Source organism: Erythrolamprus reginae, chromosome 1 (genome assembly GCF_031021105.1).
Source record: "Erythrolamprus reginae isolate rEryReg1 chromosome 1, rEryReg1.hap1, whole genome shotgun sequence".
In the NCBI taxonomy this organism is placed as follows: domain Eukaryota; kingdom Metazoa; phylum Chordata; class Lepidosauria; order Squamata; family Dipsadidae; genus Erythrolamprus; species Erythrolamprus reginae.
The window spans coordinates 184,144,526-184,168,857 of record NC_091950.1 but is presented as its reverse complement, the minus strand read 5'-3'; the positions used below and the strand labels follow the sequence as shown (position 1 = coordinate 184,168,857).

At 37.8% G+C, this 24,332-nt stretch overlaps 2 protein-coding genes across 3 annotated transcripts in view; one reads left to right on the top strand and one right to left on the bottom strand.

The window, feature by feature from the left end:
- Positions 1-138: 138 nt before the first annotated feature.
- Positions 139-18,650, bottom strand: GCA (grancalcin). The gene is made up of 8 exons (XM_070731651.1): positions 18,406-18,650; positions 16,567-16,743; positions 10,736-10,805; positions 7,174-7,217; positions 5,263-5,410; positions 4,443-4,556; positions 3,802-3,860; positions 139-1,998 (listed from the first exon to the last, which is right to left on the bottom strand). Exons 1-8 carry the CDS (start codon positions 18,427-18,429, stop codon positions 1,972-1,974), a joined length of 663 nt encoding a protein of 220 aa, XP_070587752.1. The 5' UTR covers positions 18,430-18,650; the 3' UTR covers positions 139-1,971.
- A 3,944-nt stretch (positions 18,651-22,594) lies between these two features.
- The window catches only part of IFIH1 (interferon induced with helicase C domain 1), a 55,100-nt gene continuing 53,362 nt past the window's right edge, over positions 22,595-24,332 (top strand). For both annotated transcript variants that reach the window (XM_070731645.1, XM_070731644.1), the window contains exon 1: positions 22,595-23,252. In XM_070731645.1, coding sequence (XP_070587746.1) covers positions 22,794-23,252 — 459 coding nt within the window. In that variant the 5' untranslated portion in view covers positions 22,595-22,793. The remainder of the gene's footprint in view (positions 23,253-24,332) is intronic.

The window sequence follows — 24,332 nt, the reverse complement described above, 5'->3', positions numbered from 1 at the left end:
TTTTTGAATCTATTGCACGCATCCACATCCACACCTCACCTTTTAGGCTGGAATATTAGATGCCGTAAAGCCTGTAAAATTACTGTAGCACTCACAAATATAACTCCACATGTTCTTATTTTAGGAATAAAAAAAAAATACAAAGCAAACTCTAACTTTATTTTCAAACAATTGCCTGGAATGGCACTGAAAATAGAACAAGAACATTTTTACAGTTAGAACAGCATCCATTTCAAAAGGTACAAAATCTCTATAGAAGATTGCAAATAATCTACAGCAATTACTTGACAATGGTGAACACAAAATTTCCATGTGAATGGTGTCAGTGATTTCAAAACTTTGATTTGATACCACCACTGTTACAAAAATTCAAAGATAACACAAAAGCCATTTCAAAGGAGATAAATATAATGGCATAATTATAGAGGGTGGTGCAGGATGACACAAATAACTGAAATGTTTTATAGATGCATTGTTGACTCCAGGCTAAAAACTATCTTCCTTAGCAAGAGTACAGCTGACTGCAATATTCAACAAAATGATTTCTTACATTTTAGCTGCCAGACTGAACTCTGATGTGATGCAAATATATCCTTCTCTTACCAAGTCCTCAGATCATACAGATGTATCATGCTAGTTGATATACCAAGAAATGGCAACACAGGGAACTCTTGTAACAAATGCACCCACTCGCTAGGTTAATCGTGAAGCGCTACCCGGACTTAAATCTATTTCCTTTGGCAGCAAAACATATCTAACAGCTCACTATAAGCAAGGCTTTTATGATTCATCCACAATGTATAATGAGATGTCTACGCAGAAAGAAAATGTTTAAATCTGCAAAACATGGCAATAACCAAGCCAGTAAACCAAGACCATTATCTAGAAATGCTAGCTAAGCTTGAAATCTCCTTGCAATGTACAAATTATAAATGGATAGAAAACAGCAGCCGCTGTTTAAAAATATATATATATAAAGGAATAGTTTGCCACAGGCCCTGTTTAACAAATACCATTTGCAGAGAGTTGGAGGAGAGCGAGAGATCTGCTGATGCTATTCAAGTGGCATGTAATTATTACAATATGAGAAGCTGCTTCATTTTAACAGCTTCCCACCACATCTATGATTCTATTTTCAGGCAGTAACCACAGTGCAGTAAAGCAGAGGAAACATCAACACAGGCATTTGCTTCTTGGATTCTTCACCTGCTCTTGGAATTCTACATGATAATTATGAGCCAGTTGCAAATGTCAACTCCATAAAGTCACCTGTATTCTTTTGAATATTACATCAAGAGTAGTGATCTCCAACCTTTCTGAGACAAATTTCATGGAAGTCAATTTTTCCACGGAGAGGAAGGGGGGGGGGGTTTCCGCACAAAACCTAGATCCCGTGCATGTGCAAATAAAGCTTTTCTCACTCACCTGCTTGCACGGACCGGTTCTTAATTGATCACGGACCATTATGCCTGAAGATTTGGGACCCCTGGTCAAGAGGATACACCACTCGGAAGAGTATGTTTTATTACTATAGAGTATAATATTTACTATGAACACATTCTTCTAGTTTGCATTCAAATTATTTATCAAACTTCAGAAGAAATATACAAATGTTTATACATACTTTTTGATAGTCACCAATTCATGGCTTATTGGTTTCTTAAGCATTTACAATTTCACAAGATGCAGCCTGCCCTGTTTGTAATCATTACATGAAAGGTGATTGTTTCCTTTTATCCATCCTAAGACCGTAACCCCAAATAGAAAACAAAGACTATCATCCACATGTAAAAAATGACACCTCTAACAATTACTGTACAACCTGTATACTTATTTATTTCAAACTACACATTAAAAGTCAAAAATGGTACATTAGCAGGCAGAAATATGGAAAATCAATGACAGCCTTGCTTTCACAGCAATTCTACATAGGTGAAGTTAAGCATGGGACTTTTCATCCACAACCAGCACTCAGATAGCCATGGTGCACTGCAAGAACTGAAAAACAAAAACAGATTTAATAAGAGTTGGTAAAGAGTCCTTAGCCTCCTAATCCCTGCGCCCCTACTATTTGCATATGATACAAAATGTAGCTATCAAATCATTAAGAATAAAAATAAATTCTGAAGCTTGTGCTAAATGTTTCAAAGAAAAAATTATTTTGTATATATGCAAGCTTTACTCATGACTACTTTGATTATATGTTTCCATGTAAATTGCCATTGTCTGGAGTCCAGGGTTGTATTTTCTTTCTGTTGGTTCTTTTCTGCAAGTTCTTCTTTGTTTTTCAGCTGCCTCAGGCTCCTTCCCAGCTCTTCTTGACTGGGCATTCGCCTGCCAAACCTGGAGAAACCACTCCCCATCTCATCCCCCTTCTGTGGTTTCTTTTCTACTTCTTTCTTTTGAAACCTATGTGCCAGCTCACAGGTGATTCTACAGAGTTTTAAACTGTTTCTCCCTTTCTCTAAAAGGGCCTATAAGCTGGGAAGCTGACAGATCACTACAGAGGAAAAAAATCTTTGATCTTGACGTAACATTTTCTGTTTCAGCGCACTTTATCTTTCTACATAAGCCAAAGTCAGACTGAGAAAACAGAGCAGTTTCCTTGAGATGGAAGTAGTTATAGGTTCAAAGTCTGTTGATTTTTATCAAAAAGAACATAAGAGACACTCTAGGTCCAAAGCAGTAGGCCTTTCATGACGCTTTATCAGCTGGTTACAGCAGAAAGGAATACCACCCAGGAAAAGAGAAAAGGAGAAGCTTGGCTACAAGGCGTGATGAAGAGTTTAAGTTTGTAAACCTTTTAGCTTTACAATAGTGTGACCAAAGTGATCAAAGCTTCATCTATGTTCTTTTAATGGAAATCTGATTAAACAGCACACAAAACAATGTAGTACAATATCTGTATAGTAATTGTAAGCTGTAACTATGTAAAGCCTAGGATAACTAGTTCAATTAAGGGTACGAGGCTGATGCTTCCCTTAAGAACAGACCACTGGAGTGTTCTCTTCATGACACATGAAAGTGAATCATGCCCTGATTTAACAAATCTCTGCAGACCAGGCTACAAATCTGTTGCTAAGAGTTTTAGGACCCATCAGTCCACAGATAGGCAGATGGTGTATAAATGGAGAAAATCCAATTAACATTGCTATTCTTCTCAGAATCAATTGTCCAAAACAAATAAAATCAGCTGGAGCAAGGCATATAATTTTCAAAGAGGCACAAAGAACTCCTGGGTAATAGCAAATTCTTTGCAAACCACTACTGCATTGTCTGACTAGATGAGGGGTAAAGGCCATTAACAGGATAGCAGATATGTATGAATTTTCTGTCAACAGGGAGAATGTGATTGATTTCTCATAGACAGGACAAGTCATCAGACAATTTCTGGAACACATTAGGAAGAATGGGAGCAATGTGACAGCTAGTTTGCCACTTCTGAAAAGCTTCCTCCCATATAGTGGCTCCCATATAATACTGTAGTGGTTGAAAACCAATGGCAAAATGAGATGGGAGTCACACCATGTTCTGTGGTACCAATGGGGAGGAACAGACACAAAAAGCTCTGGAAGGTACCAAATGAAATCCTACACAAGCAAATAAATAATGACCATGAAAAATGGAGAGCCCAGTGAAGAATTAAAGATCTCTGTTTGAAATCTTAACGAGCAGCTACAGCACTATATTGAGATGTAATTTCTTAAATTATTCTCCAGTATAATGGGAGAAGGATTATAATAAGAAACAGAATTCTAGTTAAAAACATTTTTATTATCAATTAAAAGTATTGTTACTTACATCATCATACAGAAGATTCACAATGCCCTGTTGCATGCTGTCTCTTCTTCTGAAGAAATCTTTAAAAAGATTTGCAAATTTATATTATAAAAATCTTTAATTTGTCTAAATATACACACAAAATATGTATATGATATATTTTAAAATAGTAAAGCACAATCAAATACATGTTATTTCTCTTTAAATTAACAAAATTCCATGATCCATTTATTTCTAGTCTTCAGAAAATAACACATCCTATAAAATCACCAATAGTACAATTTAATTACATCAGACTCCAAATAAGGCCACAGATGTTTGCTACTTTATGTAAAATATTTTGCCATATTAACTGCATCGTAAGACCAAAGTAATCTTAAGAATGTTTGCCATCTTATCAATAGTAAGTCAAAGCATTGGGACTTTGAAATGAAGCTTGATTTTTACTATGACAACTGTTTGAGGGTACTCCCACTTTCAGTATAAAAAAGCCTATGGAATTACACATAATGGCTAAAGAAATTTACTGCAAGAAGAAGAAAAAAGAAATTTTCAAAGCTTCTTCTAGGCAAATATGTTCTACTTATGCAAACTGGTCTATATCCAAGCACTGAATACTTGTTTTGTAAAATCAGAATATATTATACAAATCCAGCACTTACCTGTTAAAGCACGAAGCTTCACACAGCAAGCCACATAGTCATCAAAAGAAATTCTGCCATTTTTGCTATAACGTTTTACAATGGCAATTAAAGTCTGTGGGCTTAGTCTGTACCCTAGATAAGTAGTTAGAAAGAAAAACACACTTTCAGGACAGAAAGCTTAGGAGAATTTTCCCAATATTTTGGTATTCATAAATCATTTAACGTAGTCATGACCAATCTGAGATAGCAGAAGTTCATTAGAGATGCAGTAAATAAAATTAAGATAATTTGTTAAGACTACCCCTTAGGAAGAGTTCTAAATTGCTGTATTGTGCAATTACAAAAGACTAACTTTTCAGATGTAGGTAAAGTGTTAGCATATAGCATGGAAAAAGGAGATGGAATGTTGAGAGAGAGCTAATTTGCATACTGGTATGTAAATCACTTTTTGGCAGTTGGAAGATAGAATTCTTGGGGATTCGTATGCTGACTGTTGGTGAATCTGTATCATAGAGAGCAGGTATATAGAGAAATATAGTTATACTGTCAAGTTGTTTATTTGTGTAAATATGAAAGCAGTTCAATGAGAAAAGAATAAAAGCATAAGTTTTATATAGTACCCCAATAAACATTGAAGCATGGTTCTGCTATGAAGTGTCTCTGCTATATGAAGTGAAGGACATCACTTGAAAAACATAAATAACATAGAAATCCAACAAAAAAGAATGCAATCCATAACTTTCTCACCTAAATTAGATAACCAACACTATATTTTAATGCAGGGAACTCTGGCTTACCTGTATAAGTTAGATGTCTAAATCAGCAAATCTTTACTTACCCATAGCTACAATAACTTGAGTCAGCACATGAAATTCCACAGTTCCACTTCGGTCTTGATCAACCAACATGAAATTGTGTTTCCAAGCACTGAGAGCTGTCCAAAGTTCTTTAAATTCATTATATCCCATTTTTCCAGTATTCTGTCTCTAGTGTTATGTGTTAAGAAGCATATCAGCTTGTGGACAGGTGATTAAAAGAATTAAAAAATGTTTTACTTGTATGGATTCTGAAAACTTGTGTTCCAATTCTGTTCATGTTTTAAATAGATAAGTCATAAAGATCATTTAGCCAAAAAACCCATTTTCTTCTTACTTTGCTATTTTAGAAAACAATACCTTATCAGTCTAAATCTTTTAATACTGGTATCTACACAATTTTCAAATTAAGCTTGACTTGGTTACAATAGCAATACCTCTATCTAATTTTCTTAAGCAATATTATCACTGCCTTCCCTTAGGATGTATTTTTCAATTCCAGAATCTCACTTACAGTTCTAGGATTTTATTACAGTCATGCATTTAAGTACTAAACATTCTTGAGAGTATCAAAAAAAGGTTACTGTTGCCACCTGCTGGGCATATACAAGATGTTATTGTACAGTACAGTACAAAAATTATTTGATGCTCCTACTTGCACTTCAATTGATGACATATATAAATCCTTCCTTTAAGAGAGGCACAGTGACAATAACAATATCCAGGGAACCTATCTATTGTTTATGAACTGGAAGCAATCGGAATTGGAACAGAGCTTCCCTACATATTTATTTTAAAAATCAATGTGAGGTAGCTCAGATTTCACATTTCACAAAAGCAGAAATATATTTTTTTATATAACTTCTAAGCATTTTACATAGTTCCTGAAAATCAGGATAGACAACTTATAGCTTTCAATGTGAACTTAAGCCCTTTTTGCAGCCTACTGCACACCCCCAAATTGTGCCACACTGAGGTTTAGTTGGGACCTAGGCTCAAAATTCTCAGTTTACATAGAACTGTGATGCTTGCGGTCAGACCTAGGTATTGCATACAAAATTATGTGTAGTAATGTTTTACCTATAAATAACTGTTTTAATCGCAATACGCATGCAAACAACCGCTTTAAACTCAATCTAAATCATTCTAAATTTGACTGTAAAAACATGATTTCTATAATAATTATCAAAGTCTGGAATGCCCTTCCTAAATCAGTTGTCTAGGCTACAAATTTTCAGAGTTTCAGCCACAAATTGACTTCCTTGGACCTTATATTAGGGGTGGGTTCCACTTACCTTCCCACCATTTTGCATCATGATGTAATAAATCTTTAATTGGATCAGTTAAGAACATATGCAACCAGAAAACCTAGTTGCACATATTTTAATCATTAAATGAACCAATTAAATATTCTTACTTGTTTACAGTCCTTAGTAAAATCAGACTGATCCTGCCATTTCTCTTCATGTAGTCTACATCATGTGACCTGCACCTCAGGCAACAAACAAAAATGTATCCTAATTTATTTAACTCAAAGTTATAGTTTTAAATTTTATGACACACTGCTCAACTTAAAACAACTCAATCTGAACACTGGCATCAGACATACTTTGTCACCTGTAAATCTTGGTAAATTTCTAAAACTGGCAATTGTGGTTCCAGTCAAACAGGATGAAGACAAAGAGGAGATTGTAGAAGGAAGCCTTACGTGTGTTCCTCGTTTGATATGCTGTTAAAGTTTGCACAAGTTATTTCACTTGTTCTGTGACTCAAACTTTCTTAATAGATACTCTCATCTTCATTATATATTGATGTTTTTCAAGAGACATTGACTATGGAACTGGAGAAATAAGCTCCATTAAATTCAATGGGACTTACATTTTAAAAAGACATCCAGAAACAGACAATTCAGCTACGTATTTTTAAAAGGATACATCTAACATCGATATCATAATTCTGCAGGTCTCCAGGCTGAATGCTGAAATTGCAAACAAAATATTAATTCTAAAACACTACATCCATTTCAGTTGTAATCATTAATGTTCAAAACAGGAACAGCTTATCGCATTTAAAAGATAATCATTCAAACCTACTGAATGTAGCAATCAACTTGTTGAGAACAGAGCACCAATTGAAATCTGATTTGTCAACTGAACTTAAAGCTCTATTCAATTTTCCTAGGTACAATGGTAGTTAAGATGTGATAGGTGACATTTGAAAGTCAAGAATAATACAAGGAGGACAAATGGTTAGTTACCCTTCACGTATTACACAAAAAGATTAAAATTCACTATAAGTATTAACAGAGAGGTGAGGTATTGTTACTCAAGAAATAGCACTTGTAATGTCTGAATGTGGCTTCTCTTTTCCCCTCAGCTATGCATCCCTTTATCATCACATTGCACATAATCAGCCTAGTTTTTTTATCTTCCCTGTTCCTTCCTCTCACCCTATCTTTATCATTCTTTGCTTTGCTTTTCATTTGCTCTTTCTGCTTAAAGGAGTGGAGAAGGGATATGTGTTTCCATGCATAAAAGTTGGTAGATATAATAGCATATTTCGTATATGCAACTGTAAGATTAATTTTATACTAGTTTGAGGATCTTGTGATGTAATTACAGGAAAATGAATGTAAAGAAAAAATGTTAATATTAATTTAATCAGCACCACAGCGAGACGGCTTTTCTTCGCTCCTTCCGGGGATACATCAAATCCCCACAGTTTGGGGAAGCCGATTCCTGTTGGATCAGCCTGGAACCTCCCTGAAGGGGAAGTGAAAAATGGGTCTTGGTGTCCTGTTGTTTTGGGGGGTTGTCACACCCCGTGATGGATAGATTTGTGACCTCGACCCGGAAATGGGTAAAACGACCTTGGTTGCCATAGCTGCAGCGACGTGCTCAAGAAATTGGATTTAAAGCATTGGAAGCCATCCGGAAGAAGTAATATAAGTTCTTGTGCTGGAAAGGGTGAGCGATTATGGTGGAGGGGGCCTTGATTCGGATTTTAAAAATTCTTTTGTTTCGGAAGTTGGGCGGAAGCGGAAATGGCTGTATCTGTATTACTAATGGATTCATTGGGTAAATGAACTTCAAATTTTATTAAAAACCCAAGAATTCTTATATTTTGTTTCATTTGTGGAAGTTGAGTTAATTTGGATTTTTGGGAACTAGTACAATTTAAATTTTAAAGCTGTTTACAGAGGCCAGAATTGAAGAATCAGAACTAATTGGAATTAATTGTGTGACTGCATACTGAGGACATCTGCTGGTGAAGTTGAGGCAATATTTGGTTGGATTTATTATTCACTGAATTTGTCCTTGATGCAAGAACTGGGCAAATTGTTTTCTTTTTCAACAAGTGATAAAGAGGAGTTGAAAAATTAAATAGAAAGAAAACACCTTGGACTTGAACTTTACTTGAATTTGAAAAGGGATAGAAAGAAATAAGGATATAATTTACTTTGGAAAATTTTGGCTTCTGGATGATACATAGTTTAATTGGACATTTAGATAAAGCTTTTTGACACATTAATTTTGCAAGAGATGGAAGACATAAGAGATTTGTTCAAAGACATACTTAGGGACATCAAAGAGTGGAAAGAGGAAAACAGAAATAACAACACCACTTTTTCTATTGAAAGTTTTAATTTGGACTGTAAAGAAACCGAGGGAGAAGAAGAAAAGATTTTTGAACAGCTGGAACAGAATGATCAACAAAGAAATGGAAATAGAAGAGGTCATCAGAGGGTCATTCTTCAAAGGAACAGATTAAAGGACATAATATTGATGAAATAGTGGATTTTATATCTAATGAGCTGAAAGAGAACAAGCAATTTAAAAAGATGAATGAATTAGAAAATGGCTTGATTGAAAAGGAAATTGATGTAGTTGATGGTCATATTCTTGATTATTTAAGCACTACATTAAGCACTAATAAAATGAAGAATAGATATGACCTGACACCTCAGAAACAGCAGAATAAGAAAGGAACTAGAATGAAAGTGAAAAAGATTCTGTACTCTTGTAGAGAGGGAAGGAGAAAATATTGGTTTTTAAGATGACAAGAAATAAGAGCCCAGAGGATTGGCAATCATGGTCTGGAGAAGGGATTATATATTATTAAATATGCATTAATTATGAAATGATGTAGTTATATCTATTTGGTGGTGGTTGTTTTTTATTTTATTTTTTAAAAGACATATTTGAATTTATGAAATTTTATTAAAGCATAGAACTATATAGAAATAGATTACTGTGATTATGGGATTATGGAAATTAGGAAAGATTGGGAAAGTTAATGATAATGAAGTGATAAATATGTGAATAACAATTTCTCATTATATGGAATGAAATATGAGCATATTATGATAAATGTTTAAGCATTGAAGATTTAGAAAATGGATTGATTAATTTTTTTAATGTTATAGTAATAGAATTTGATTTTTTTTCTTTGTTTTTTCATTCTTTTTTTTGGTCTATAATTTTCTATTTTCTCTTTTATTATCTTTCTTAGCAGATAAGTAAGGGTTTCGGAAAATACACAAGGAGGAGGAGGCACGAGGGCATGCCTGAATTAGTAAAAAGTTATTGATTATCTTAATAAGGTTTGAAGGAAATCAAGGTTGAATTCAATTAGAAGAAAATTAGACATCTAAATGACAAATTAGAGGTCAAGGCCTGCTGGGTTTGATAAATGCAGGAAATCATTAATTGGGAACTAATAATGTTTTGGAGGGCAATTATAATTGGCTTACTAACTCAATACTGTTTTTATTGTATTATGAAAGTATTTTGAAAATGTATTTAAAAGTTTGTATGGAGAAAAATAAAAAAAACATTTACCCCCAAACCCCCTAAGGATCGAAGTAGTATGTAAAAATATGAGGAATAAGTAATTTGCAGATTACACAGAAAATGTAGATTGATTTTTATAGCTTTGAGAGGATCCTCCATCTGCATTTATAATTTTCAAAGCACACTAATTTATTTTCAACAGAGGTTAAAATATGTGTGCACCTTTTCTCTTTAATGCATTTCAAAATTACGGGGAAATTATTCAGATATTTGGCTCCTGCTTGACTTGGAGATATCATTGTTTTGTCATCACTGGCAAAAAATCTGAAGGTAAAAACTATCAACATCCCCCAAATGTGATCTCTGGATACAAAACTTGAGTTCTTCCATTACAGATCAAAAAGGGATCACAAAACAATTACAGGTACTGTAACTGGTCATTGAAAACAGATGTCCAAGTGCCGCCTCTATTTTGGTTGAGACAGGCAGGATTCCCTTGGGTCCCATTTGTTGGGGGTCAAGGGAAAGGGAGGGTCTTGCCTTCTCTTTCTGCTCAAGATCCCCATGTACAATTGGTGGGCCACTGTGTGACACAGAATGCTGGACTCGATGGTCTTTGGCCCGATTCAGCATGGCTCTTCTTATGTTTTTATGTACATTATTATAAAACAGTCCAGAATAATAAATTCAATGACAATCTTACCAGAATATGTTCCACTGATTCCAGACTGTGTTAGACATCTCTGAAGTTCCTCTGCATCCACTTCACCATTCTGTAAAATGAATACAAACAAATTTGAGGTTCAAGGGATTAAACTGGTAATAGAAAATAAAATATTCATGCAATCTATACAGTTAACATACTGTACTACTTTAATTCAAATAGTTTACTTCACAAATATACCTCAACTATATATTTGATACACTAGATATTTTACATAAGTAAATCGCAATGGACATGATTTCAAAATCACAAAATAAACTATAACTTCCTCATTTGTGACATCTTACGAGGGGAGAGATCATAAAAACTAGTTTTCACAAATGTTAAATTTTAAAAAAACCTTTCATGTGCAAGCTTTGCAAATTATGAGACAAGCCATTTAAAATAAACAAAAAACTTCTCTCCCTATTTCTTCATTCCAGGCACATCCTACAGAGTTTTTCAGGTTAGTTCAAATCCAGCTCTATACAAAAATATACAAGAACAAATTCATAAGTTTAAAGTTATCCATATCCAATTATAAAATACAAACACAAAGCTGATCCAGACAAAGTAATCTATATAATGAAAGCCTTTAAATTAATTTGTCAAGCTACCTTGATATCCATGTCAATTTGCTATCTGTTTGAGCAACTGCAAATTCTCACTTGGGAGAATATTCATTCAAAAAGACATGAAATGCAGTCTTTCAGCTCCTGCACCATTGCATTATGATGCATTATCTTGCTAAAATGTCCAAAAAAGCTTAATTTAAAATACATTAAAGCATAAAAGTAAGCAACCTAAATATATCTTATTAACCTCCAAGTTAATTTTATAGCAATGATAAAAAAAAAAATATTTGTGAGCTTTGCCAATGAAAGCATAAGGAATGGTAGATATTGAAAATCCTGTTGCTTGATTTAGCCTTAAGCAAAATTCCTTAATCTAACATGGGAATCATGTATAGACTTCTCAGAGGTTTCTCAGAAGTGTTTTTTTCCAAACTGAATGGGCATATCTTTTCCCCCGGCTAGATTTAAAAAATTAGAATCATGCTGATATAAAGTTCTCCATAGAAAGAAAACATTACTTATATTGACAAAAAATCAGTACGTATGATAAGTTTTTCTTCTAGACCGATGTAATTGAGCGGATTGTTCATAATGATTGTACAAAACACAAACATACTTTTGTATTTACCACCAAAGCAATAGGATTTTCACTGGATAAGTTCACAGGGCACAAGGAAAAGATTAAATGAATCTTGATTTTGATATTTCTGAGTCTCGTCAGTTCATAATGCAAGAACACTCAGAAACTGTTTCACTGCCTTTCTTTACCCTCCCCTCCAAAAACAATGCCCATGTTACTGCAAGTTTCTACCTGATCAGTTCTTTTGAGTGTCAAAGGCCCACGCTTCCATCACCCCACTGGTCTTGCTATATGGCAGATGGCATTGTGCTTATTTGACTGGTACTTCAGGAGTGAATGTTTATTCCTCCTATAAAAAACTAAATTTACTAAAATATTACAGTTGAGAATTAAGAAAAATATGGAAGTCAGTAATGATGATCCTACTTATGAAAAACTAAAAACACAGAAAAACTCCCTGTTCCAGATAGCTACTTTAAAGCAGTGGTTTTCAAACTATGTTCTGGAAAACTCCAAATTCCTTAGAAACTGATCATGTAGACTTCAATATAATTAGTCACATTATTCCACCCACCCACCCCCATAAAATATAGGCTGTCGTACTATCTATGCTATTAAACTTCTCCTCTAGAACTGTAGAAGAAGTTGCAATAGAAAACTGGGGTTATTCTCTAGGCTATGCTCTGTTCAACTGTCAGCATTTTACATCTGAGGATGTTAGGCAACATTAAACAGATCTTGCAATTGTGCTTAGAATGCCAGCCCATTTATTCAAATCATACAGGTTGATCCTGAGAACATGTTATTCCAGAACACACTGCACAATCCTTTGCCATGCAGTTGAATTGTACAGCCGATACATAGCATGTTCTTTAACAAATGTCAGCAAAGAAAAACTTCTCTCAAGATACAGAGCTTGAAAACCCTGCTGTAAAGCAATGAAAAAAAAATGAAAAAGCAATGGTATTTCATATTTTCCTCACTTGCAAAAATGGATCACCTAGTACAGGTAGTCCTCGACGTACAATAGTTCATTTAGGACCGTTCAAAGTTACAACGGCACTGAAAAGAGTGACATGACCATTTTTCAGAGTTACAACCTTTGCAGCATCCCCATCATTATGTGATTAAAATTCAAATGCTTGGCAACTGGTCTACACTTACCAGGGTTGCAGTGTCCTATGGTCATGTGATCGCTTTTTGCAACTTTCTGACAAGTAACGTCCATGCGGAAGCCAGATTCCCTTAACAACCTTGTTAACCAATTTAACAACTATGGCAAGACTAGTTTGTAAAATGGGGTAAAACTCACTGAACCAATGTCTCACTTAACAACAGAAATATTGGGCTCATTTGTGGTCGTAAGTCGAGGATTACCTGTAGATTTTAGTTGCAGTCAATATTTGAGATGAAATAGTACTAAATATAATTAAAAGCTCTGTACACTACATAAACTGATTTGTATCTATTTTTAAATATCTATTTTTACAACTATTATTATACTGTCTAGTACAGTGGTACCTCTACCTAAGAACGCCTCTAATTAAGAATTTTCTAGATAAGAACCAGGTGTTCAAGATTTTTTTGCCTCTTCTTAAGAACCATTTTCTACTTAAGAACCCGAGCCCGGAAAAATTTATCAGGGAATTTTAGAGCGGCATGAAGGCCCGGCCAGTTTCCTGCCATGCCCCCTGGCGCAGTGTATGGGAGGCAGCCTCGCGTCGGGTGTATGGGAGGTGCATGCTCCTCCTTGCCGCCTCAGAGTCCCTCTTTTTTTAAAAAAAAATGCCTTAAAGTTTTGGATTTTTTTTATTCCCCTCGCCTCACTTTCTTCCTTCGGCAGCGACTGCCCTCCTCCTCTTCTTCCTCATCCTCCCACCCAAATTCCGAGCTTTTATTTCTTTCCTAATGAGTTTGCACGCATTATTTGCTTTTACCTTGATTCCTATGGGGAAAATTGCTTCTACTTACAAACATTTCTACTTAAAAACCTGGTCACGGAACGAATTAAGTTCTTAAGTAGAGATACCACTGTATATGCCTACAGTAACTTATTTTGGGTAATAGAAGGATCATTTGTTTATTTTTAAAAACATGTACACACTATTCCTTATCATTCCAAGAAATTATACCACTTGGAAAATTACCTTTTCCACCCAAAACCCTATCCTTCTTGGGGCCTTAGTAGCTCACACTATCAACTCCATTTTGGCTATTCTTTGCTAAGACTATTTTAACACTTCAAATGAAAGTAAGAGATTCAATTCTGAACCGTGCCCAAGAGTTTAGTGGAATTTAGAGAAATGCTCAGAATGAGAACATTAAATAGAAATACTGCATTCCATTTATAACTATAACAAAGAAATCTGCTTTATGAAGTAGTTGGTCACCTTTCTAGACAAAATTTGTGATTTATTCCCTGCCTGTAGAGAAAAGAAGCAATTAATTGACCCACACTTGTACTGGATACTATTTCAAGCAGTTGCTGCTCTAATGAAACAAATGTTGTTCTGAAATTCCTTTCTTGTTATTCCTGTCCTGTATCAGAAGACAGCCTACAGGGGAAGCAAATACTGTGCCATACTTTAACAGTTAAGACTCATTTCTTTTTCCATTGAAATGTTAGTATTTTACAATTGAAATTAGGCGTTTCTCTGAGAATGAATATCCAATATGGCCACGCTTTTTATCTTTAGGCACTCATCAACAGAATCTATTTTTAGGTTAGAGAATGAGATAGAGTATATTCTGGCATCTATTTCCTTTCACAATTTAATCACAAAAGAAAGTATTAGCTTCCAAAAGCATCATACGCTTTAATTGTTGAATTGCATATATTTTACACCTTTCCACAATTTGAATTTACTTTGCCAGCATAAGCTTAGAATAATAGTCACATACGCATAGCGTTTCAATAACTGTCACCATTCTGGCCATAAAATAATGTTTCCTCCCTAAACTCCCTGACTATCAGATAGCAAACAGAATTTAGCACTGGCTGAAATGAATTCTTGTTCTTGTCAATAAGCAAATATCCTAGACATAAAAATCTATTTTAATAGAAACTACTATTAAACCCCTTCAAATTAGCTCAGTATCAAAAACTCTCTCTGTGGCTGATAAAACATTCAGGTTCAAAGGAGAATATTTAAGAAGGCAGTTCTTAAACTGTCCCTACCTCAGGTCATATGTAACTTCCTTCTCATCAACTTCTCCAATGGAGTATAGCATCAAATTGTATTGATTTGTATTGTAATTGTAAGATTTGTATTGTATTGTATTACTGTCTTGTTGTGAGCCACCCCGAGTCTTCGGAGAGGGGCGGTATACACATCTAATAAATTCAATTCAATTCAATTCAAATGGGTTGTGCCAGAGATATGAATGCTTTTACTGCTAGAAATACCATATTACTATTGCTATTATTGTGGAGGCGCTAACTTATTTGCTAAGCAAATGCCTTACTACTAAGGCATTCTTTGTAAAGAGTATAAAAATTAAAATGCAAGCAGAAGAATAAATGTAAAGAAAAGCTACTCACCTGAAGCGAGTTCTTCATGAATATTGCTTTTGCAGTTCCATACTCTTGAGAGAATGCAAATTGGCATCACAACTCCCAAAACGCTCTAGAGACCAATGACCTGTGGGGCCATGCATATGCCCTTTGGTGAATCTTTACTATAACCTTTTAACCAGTCCTTTTGCCCAGATTATACAGATATGGCTTCTGTATTTCTCAACACCTAGTCCCATATAATGTACAGACCTCTTCCAAATTGAAACCGGATGGACATTCATTTAAACACCGATTCACTAAGTTTTTATTATATACTGCTCAAAAAATTAAACGGAACACTCAAATAACACATCCTAGATCTGAATGAATGGAATATTCTCATTGAATATTTCATTTGCACAACTATTCCATTTGCACAACAGCATGTGAAATTTAATGTCAATCACTGGACAGTTTGATTTCCCAGAAGTTTGATTTACTTGAAGTTATACTCTGTTTTTTAAGTGTTCCCTTTACTTTTTTTGAGCAGTGTATAAACCTTGATGTTCTGTAGCTATTCTATGTTGCTAGATAGCCCTACAAATAAAATTGGCTGGATATCATAGTCCAATTAATGAGATAAAAAATAAAATTTACAATAGCCCTCCCATTCCTCTTACACAGAAACTACAACATTTAATTATTTAAAATGTTATCATAGGAAGTTAGCTTTATATTGCTTGCCTATATCTACATTTAAAAGCTGATTATGGATTCCATGCAAACAAACTGATTATTTGAAGGTGAATTTCTCCATTCTTCCTCTCAGTCCATCTGGATATTATGTAGGTCACAAATGGGGAAAAACTTATTTCATTTCCCTTTCTTCTATTGAGCTGTTTAATACCTATAAAACTTTAGAAACAAGCCTAAAAAGCTAGCAATCTACATGGTAGTAGTTGTAGATGAAAACCGATCTTGAGCTCTATGACTAGTCATATTAAAAAATACAGGCAAGCAATTTTATAGGGACATTCATAAGGTTGCAATACCAATAATATTGTCAATATATGCATTGCCAAACAAAATCCTGAGATTATGGGATATTTATAACACTGGTCAGCAAAAAAAAAAGTGACTGCCTTTCAAAACATTAGGAGAATTACTTAAACTGACTTACCTGTCCAGCAGTAGCACTGAAGAATGCCCACAAGGGATCAACAGCAGCACCAGCATAGGCACCAGAATAAACAGAATATCCAGTAGATCCATCATGGGCTACAGCAGTTTGAACCCCTCTAGGGACCGGTTGTCCCACTGCCATTTGCATTGGCATCTGACCATGGTAAGCACCATACTTTTAACAAAAAGAAGAGAGATATTTTACTATGTTCATCAGCCTAGTATAAAGCATGTATGCAAGACATACCCCAACTTTGGGGAAACGTTTTCTCGAATGTACCATAAAAATGTCAGTTTTTAAATATTCAAAATCCAGTGAAACATGCTTGAAAGCTATGTTAGCTGGCAACCTGCTATTATTCTTCTAAATTCATCGGGCAGAGATGCAGCTGTGTGAGCAAAACCTGGAGAATCACCAAACCACAACAGTTATGACAACCACTATCTTGGATATAAAGGTAGTCCTTGACTTATGACCACAATGGAGCCCAAAATTGTTGTTGAGTGAAACATTTGTTAAGTCAGTTTTGTCAAATAGGATCTTTCTTGCCAAAATTAAGTAAATCATTGCAGCTGTTAAGTTAATAACCTGGTTGTTAAATGAACCTGGCTTCCCCTTTGACTTTGCTTGTGATGTCACAAAAGGGGATCACATGACCTTGGGACACACCGATCATAAATATGGAGCAGTTGCCAAGCATCTGAATTTTGATCACATAATGATGGGAATGCTGCAAAGGTGGTAACTGAAAAATGGTTGTACGTCCCATTTTCCAGTGGTGTTGTAATTTTGAACAGTGACTAAACAAACTGTTGTAAGTTGAGGACTATCTGTATCACTCTATCACTTTGTTGCTGGTATGTATACTGAAACTTATGCTTTGAAGTTCCTTGTGTATCCACACTTGGCCAATAAAGAATATTCAAATAGGCACAAAAGCGTTTTTTAAAAGGTTACTTAGTTGGATAAAAATGAAGAGGTGCTCACACAGGTACTCAACTTATGACCACAGTGGAGTCCAAAATTTGTGTTGCTAAGTGAGAAATTTGCTAAGTGAGTTTTGCCCCACGTTACGACCTTTCTTGCCACAGTTGTTAAGCGAATCACCGCAGTTGTTAAGCAAATTTGACTTCCCCATCAACTTGGCTTTTCAGAAGGTCATCAAAGGTGATCTGGCGTGACCCTGGAATGTTGCAACCATCATTAATGGTTAGTCAGTGAAGCCCCCCCCCCCAATGTAAATCATGTGACGATGGGGGTGCCACAAGAGTCAAGTAAATGTGGAAAAAGTCACTTTTTTCCAGTGCCGTCGTAACTTGGAACAGTCACTAAATGAATTGTTGAGTCCATGTACCCAGAGAATCCCCTTGCTAGCTTGACTCCATTTTCCTTTACAACTGCAATGGCGGAAGATGCACGTTTGAGCAGTCTCCACCGTTAAGTCTGGTCCCTCAGCAAACTGTTATAAGACGAGGAGCGTAACCTGCATCCTCTGTACTCCCGTATCTGCAATTGATTCCCAACCTAGCCACCTTCTACAACCCCACTGGGTGAAAATGATATTGGAAGTTCCTTCCCTTTGTGGGCCGCCATAACATCTCCCAGTCAAAGCCAAGGAGTTGGGGGAGGGGGAAGGATAAAGAAGACATTTTATAGAGCCTGAATACGGAGGGCGAGGGAACCCAACCGAGGAGACCCACCAACGAAAAGGCGAGGGAGCGAAAATGTCTTTGAAAAACCCAAGACGGGGAACACAAGCCTTCCAAAGGAAGTACGGAAAGCCAGCAGCAGCAGCTCGGATGGCTCCTCCGCGCCTTCCCGTTTTTTCTTACTCACCGCTCCGAACGCCGGATACGTCATGTCGAAATCTGCGAGAGACGAACCGTTAAAAACCGTTAGATAGCCGACTTCGAAGCTCGGCGGGATTCTAAATCCGCCACAAACGCTTCTGACTTTCCCCTCCCCCCAAAGGCCGCAGTCGCTGCCTTCCCTTTCCTTTAAGTCGCTCTACGATGAGGCGGGACTTCCTTTCCCCCCCTCGCCCTCTTGTATCGCCTCCCTCTATTTGGATAGGGCGATCGCATCCACTTCCGCTCGGAACCGCTTGGCAAGAGGAGGAAGCGGGGAGAGCGGAAAAGGTATATGGGGGGGAAGGGGATTAAGAAGGAAGTCCCGCCTACTCCGGAAACGAACGTTGAGGAAAAACAGGAAAGCGCAGTTGTAGTTTTCGGAAAAGAACGGAAGTTGGCTGGGCTGTATTCTCCTTAAAAGGAAGGGAAGCCGTGCGTATTTCCTTGATAAAGAGAGTATGCGGGAAAATTAAGCCGGCTATAGAAATCAGTGATGCCAACGAAAGAGATGAATGATGGATGTCAGGTTTTCTGACAATAATATTGCTAGGGCTGAGTGCGACGTAACGTGAATCGTTCCTCTATTGGGGGAATAGTTTGCTTGCTAGAGTTTCCTGAATATTTTTAATCTAGAAATGGATGGACCCTTTATTATTATTATTATTATTATTATTATTATTATTATTATTATTATTATTATTATTTCTATGATGAACTCCAAGTCCTCTTTACGTTCGGCCAACAAAGTATTACTCTTTTGATATCTCAAAATTGTTATCTTTCCATTTTGATTTGATTTTGTTACTTCAGTTCCTGTATATGTATTTTTAAAAGCAAAACAAATACTGGAGTGACATAGATCCTTGCCTAGTTTCCACCTTTTTCTACCTTCTATTATGAACAATTGTTTTTCCACTTTTGGTTATTGCAGTAAGGACTTTGTTGTTGTTCACTTTAAACATCCTTTAAAAAAAAATCAGTGTACTTCCACACCGATTAGCTAGTTTTCATCATACAATCAAAGATTTTGCATTCCACAAAACAAAGACCCTTTTAAGTCTCAGCATTATTAAAATTATACCTGGTCTCCACTGCCTTTTCTCAAACTGGTTTCTGTGTCATTTCTCATTTCTTATATTTATGGCCATGTATTGAAATGGCCATAACTTTGGGGAGCGACATAAGTACCATTTGTACAGTGCTGCTATAACTTGCTGAATGAAAGATTCAAGGACTATCTGAATATGATTAATATCCACCAGAGTGTTGGAGGCATATCTCCTCCATTTTTTTCATTGTTTATTATTTCAAGGGACAATTTTAATTTTTTCCCTTGAATGCTGCAAATATAAAATACAAGTGGCTGTTGTACTATTGAAAAAAATCTCTGAATAGTGAAGGTAATTGTTTTTTACTTTATCCTGTACCAACTTTTCCTGAGAAGCAAGCAGGGATAATGGCAGACCCACATTACATAAGAATATGCTGAGGACACAATATGAAACTTGTATGCTGCACAAACTCAAGGCCTGCCGGCCAGATTAGGCCCACAGGGTGCTTAGATCTGGTCCGTGGCGCAGACCTGGAAGCAGTGAAGGACTCGCCTGCAATGCTTTTGCCAGGGAAAACAGAGCTCAGTTCCAATGTGCATGTGTGTGCCAGCCAGCTGATTTTTGGCTCACACAGAGGCTCTGGGAGGGCATTTTTGGCTTCCAGAGAGGGTCACACGCAGTCCTCCCAAGCTCCATTTTCACTGGCAGAGGGTTGCAGGAGGCTGTCGTGATCAAAAACGGAGCTTGGGAGTTCATTTTTGCTTGCCAGAGGGCTGGCCCCACCACAGGTGCTCCCGACATGAGTGACCTCGAACTGGTCATGCCCACTCTGGCCACTATCCCCAGGTCAAACACACCCCTGGTGCAGCCCATTTTATTCACTGTTGGGTTTTTGAATAACGTAGCCACTATTTTATTTGGTTGGTAATAGTAGTGATAACATAATAATATATATTTCACTAATAATAAAAAACTACAGTATACCAAAATCTAAATCTGAAAAAAACACCATGTAAAAAGAATGCTGAGACTTTAGAAAGAATGCAGAGAATATCAACAAAGATGATTAGAGGACTGGTGGCTAAAACATGAAGAACAGTTGCAGGAACTGGGCATGTCTAGTTTAATGAAAAGCAGTGTTCCAATATCTCAGGGGTTGCCACAAAGAAGAGAGTCAACCTATTCTCCAAAGCACCTGAGGATAGAACAAGAAGTGATGGGTGGAAACTAAACAAGGAGAGAAGCAACTTAGAACTAAGGAAACATTTCCTGACAGAACAATTACCGGTAATCAGTGGAACAACTTGCCTCCAGAGGTAGTAAATGCTCCAACACTGACGTTTTAAAGAAAATATTGGATAACCATTTGTCTGAAATAGTGTAGAGTTTCCTGCTTAAGCAGGGGGTTGGACTAGAACAGCAATGGCGAACCTATGCCATGGGTGCCACAGGTGGCACGCAGAGTCATATCTGCTGGCACAAAGCCCTTGCCCTAGCTCAGCTCCAATGTCCATGTGTGTGCCAGCCAGCTGGTTTTTGGCTCACACAGAGGCTCTGGGAGGGCGTTTTTGGCTTCCAGAGAGCCTGGGGGGGGGGGATGTTTTTACCCTCCCCCGGCTCAAAGGAAGCCTTTGGCGCCTGGGGAGATCCTATTGGGCCCAACAGAAGTTGGAAAACAGGCTGTTTACGGCCTCCGGGGGGGGGGGACTGTTTTTGCTCTCCCCAGGCAATGAATTATGGGTGTGGGCACTTGCGCATGCACGATAGCACATGGCCACACTCTTTCAGCACCCAGGGGAAAAAAATGTTCGCCATCACTGGACGATAAGACCTCCAAGGTTCCTTCCAACTCTGTTGTTATTATTATTATTATTCTAGAAAACAGCTTGAGTGTTTCATGACTTCTTCCTAAACACATTTCCTATATTTAAATATGTCTTTCTCACAAAGATTTATTTTGATTTCCTTGTCTTAAAAAAAGTGTAGGGAGGAGAGGGAGGATATGAAATGAAAGTATGAATCAAGAAGAACCAGTCTGTTTACATCAGACCTCACCAGAGAAAAGAAACTTAACCTACATTCCTAGGAATTCACTGGAATCGCTGTATCACTGTCATAAAACTACCTGAATATCTGCACAGCTGCAATTTCTGTGGACAAATTGGGATGTGTATTTACAACTTTAAGCAATAGATATTTGAGTTTATATGCTGCTGTAATCAACGAAGTTTCCAAGGGGCTTATAAAACCCTCTCCAGTAGATTTAAAAAGATATAAAGCAGAGGTTTTCAAACTTGGCAACTTTAAGACTTGTGGACTTCAACTTCCAGAATTCTTCAGCCAGCATAGCTGGGTGAAGAATTCTGAGAGTTGAAGTCCACAAGTAGCCAAGTTAAAGTTGCCAAGTTTGAGGATCCCTGATATGAAGAGTAATTTTTATAAAACCCAAGAAAACTCAATTGTTATAAACTTCCTAAAGTAATCAGAAGACGAACATGACAGGCAGGTGGTTGCCTCGTTCATGATTTCAGTATTAAACGTCATTCTGAGACTTGACTTACATCACCCACCAATTTCTCCCATTGTATGACTGTAACTTGTTGCTTATAGCCTTAAATTTTTTAATTAATATTGTTTCCTCATTGCTTATTTGATCCCCATGACAATCATTAAGTGTTCTACCTCATGATTCTTGACAAATGTTTATTTTCTTATGTACAGAGAGCATATGCAGCAAAGACAAATTCCTTGTGTGTCCACTCACACTTGGCCAGTAAATAATTTTATTCTATTCTATTCTATTCTTTATTGAGCAAAATTGCCCACACCACTAGCCCCCAAGCGAATTGAACCGCGTCTCCTAGAATGACTGCTGCAGATCCACGGCTGTGGATTCTGGGAAAAGTAAGACTAATAAAACATCTGAGGGAGGCAATATTGGAAGTTATTGTTAACGAACTTGCAGCCGGGACATTGACCGCCTTAGTTTTTATTTATCTCACGGAGCAGGAGGCAAGTTCCTCCGTGGCGGACGAAAGTAGAAAAAAAAATTGCAACCACTCCCCCTTCAGAGCAAATGGAAACGGTCGTCTAAAAACTTAAAGCTCCCGCCGAGAATCGAAACCGAAAGTGCAACCGGAGAATCGGATCAGCTGATCGACTTTCTGCCGGCAAAGCGACCGGATTTGGAGGATCCCACTACTTCACTGTGTTTTCCCGGCGGGCGAGGTTGTAAATTTGAGGCGGCGGGCTCGGGATCGCTTTCCGCGTGCGCTGGCAGACGGAGTCGTTTCCTTTCCCAAGCGGTTCCAGCAGCAGCAGCATGGAAGCGGCCGCCAGCCCATCCCGGGATGAGTGCATCATCTACATGATCTCTTGCTTTAGGACCAGGATCAAGAACGGCATGCAAGTGAATCGAGTGCTGGATTCCATGCCGTCCCTCGGCTTCGACCGAAAGCAACAGATCCGCGATGTGGTTGGAAAAATGGGGGACGTGGAAGCCGCGGAGAAGCTCCTCTCCGTGGTAGAGAGAGAGGCTTCCGAGTCGCCGGGCTTGTGCCAGGAGTTCTGCGAGGCTCTGGTGCGGGAAGGCTACGCCGCCGCCGGTTACCTGGATCCCACCCTGAGCGAGCTGCCTTCGCCCTCTTTGGAAGCGAAGGGCGACCTGGCCAAGGCTCTGGTGAACCTGTTCTTCGATCGCCTCACCGACACGCTGCAGGCGACCCAGGTGGCTTTACGGTGTATGGAAAGGGGGCTGTTGAATCTCGAAGACGTGGAGCGGGTAAGCTGGAACAAAAGCAAAGGCAACATGAGAGAGCCAAGCCGGGTCCTCTCCCGAAATTATTATTTATTTATTCATTCATTCATTTATTATTATTATTATATTTATTTGTCAAGTATGTACAAGGTAGTAGGTATTGGTATAAACATTAGCAAAATACTGTAGGTACAGGTTAATTCGTCAATAGGACAGTGGAACAGGGAGAGTAAGCACCATGGTTGTTAGTACTATGTACAAACAGTTGGGCTGGCAATATATAAACAAGGTAACAATGGATGTTTGTCCACATTGCCTGTTTTACAGATCTCCCTCTCGCTCACATCGATCTACCGGTAATTTTTAAAAGAGAGAGCCAGAAACCATGACTCTCTCTCCCCCCCTCTCTCTCTGTGTTTGTGTGTGCTCTTTCTGCTGATTCACTGAGAGTGATGTAGTAAGCTCTATGATAGTTTGTATTTGTAAGCTGTAATGTATGTCTGATATGTAAAACAAAGACAGGCTTGTAATAATATTATTGTATTGAGAGATTTTGACTGTTTAACTTGTCTGCTATTTCCAAAGTAAACACTTTTTTATACACTTTAATGTATCTGTCTTGTATGACTGAGTAATTACACCTGGGTATCTGCTGGAATCCCACCTTTCCTCTGTGCATGTCCTTGATAACTCAATGGTTCTGCACACTCCTTAACAATGGTGCGCTAATGCAGCGTTTCCCAACCGGTGTGCCGCGGCACACTAGTGTGCCGCGAGACATGGCCAGGTGTGCCGCCAAGCTCCAGCTGGGCGGGGCGCTGCCGGTACTTCCGTCCTGGGGCTCCCGCTCGCAGCTGTTCCCCGGCTCCTGCTCGATGCCGCGGTTTTCGGCGCTCTCCTGCTGGGCCCCAAAGAAGGAAGGCAGGAAGAAGGAGAGCTCCATTCTTCGCGCCTTTTTCCCGCCTTCCTTCTTTGGGGCCCAGCAGGAGAGCGCCAAAAACCGCGGCATCGAGCAGGAGCCGGTTGACAGCTGCGAGCGGGAGCCCCAGGATGGAAGTACCGGCAGCGCCCCGCCCAGCGGGAGCTTCTCTGGCGTCGATGGCA

What these genes read in the sequence shown, in the direction of transcription:
- GCA (XM_070731651.1), bottom strand. Translation starts at nt 18,429, where the DNA reads ATGACGTATCCGGCGTTCGGAGCG. An exon ending in TCAAGTTATTGTAGCTATGG is followed by an intron (nt 4,557 to 5,262) that starts GTAAGTAAAGAT and finishes CTACTTATCTAG; the next exon opens with GGTACAGACTAAGCCCACAG. An exon ending in TGAATCTTCTGTATGATGAT is followed by an intron (nt 1,999 to 3,801) that starts GTAAGTAACAAT and finishes TTTGTTTTTCAG; the next exon opens with TTCTTGCAGTGCACCATGGC.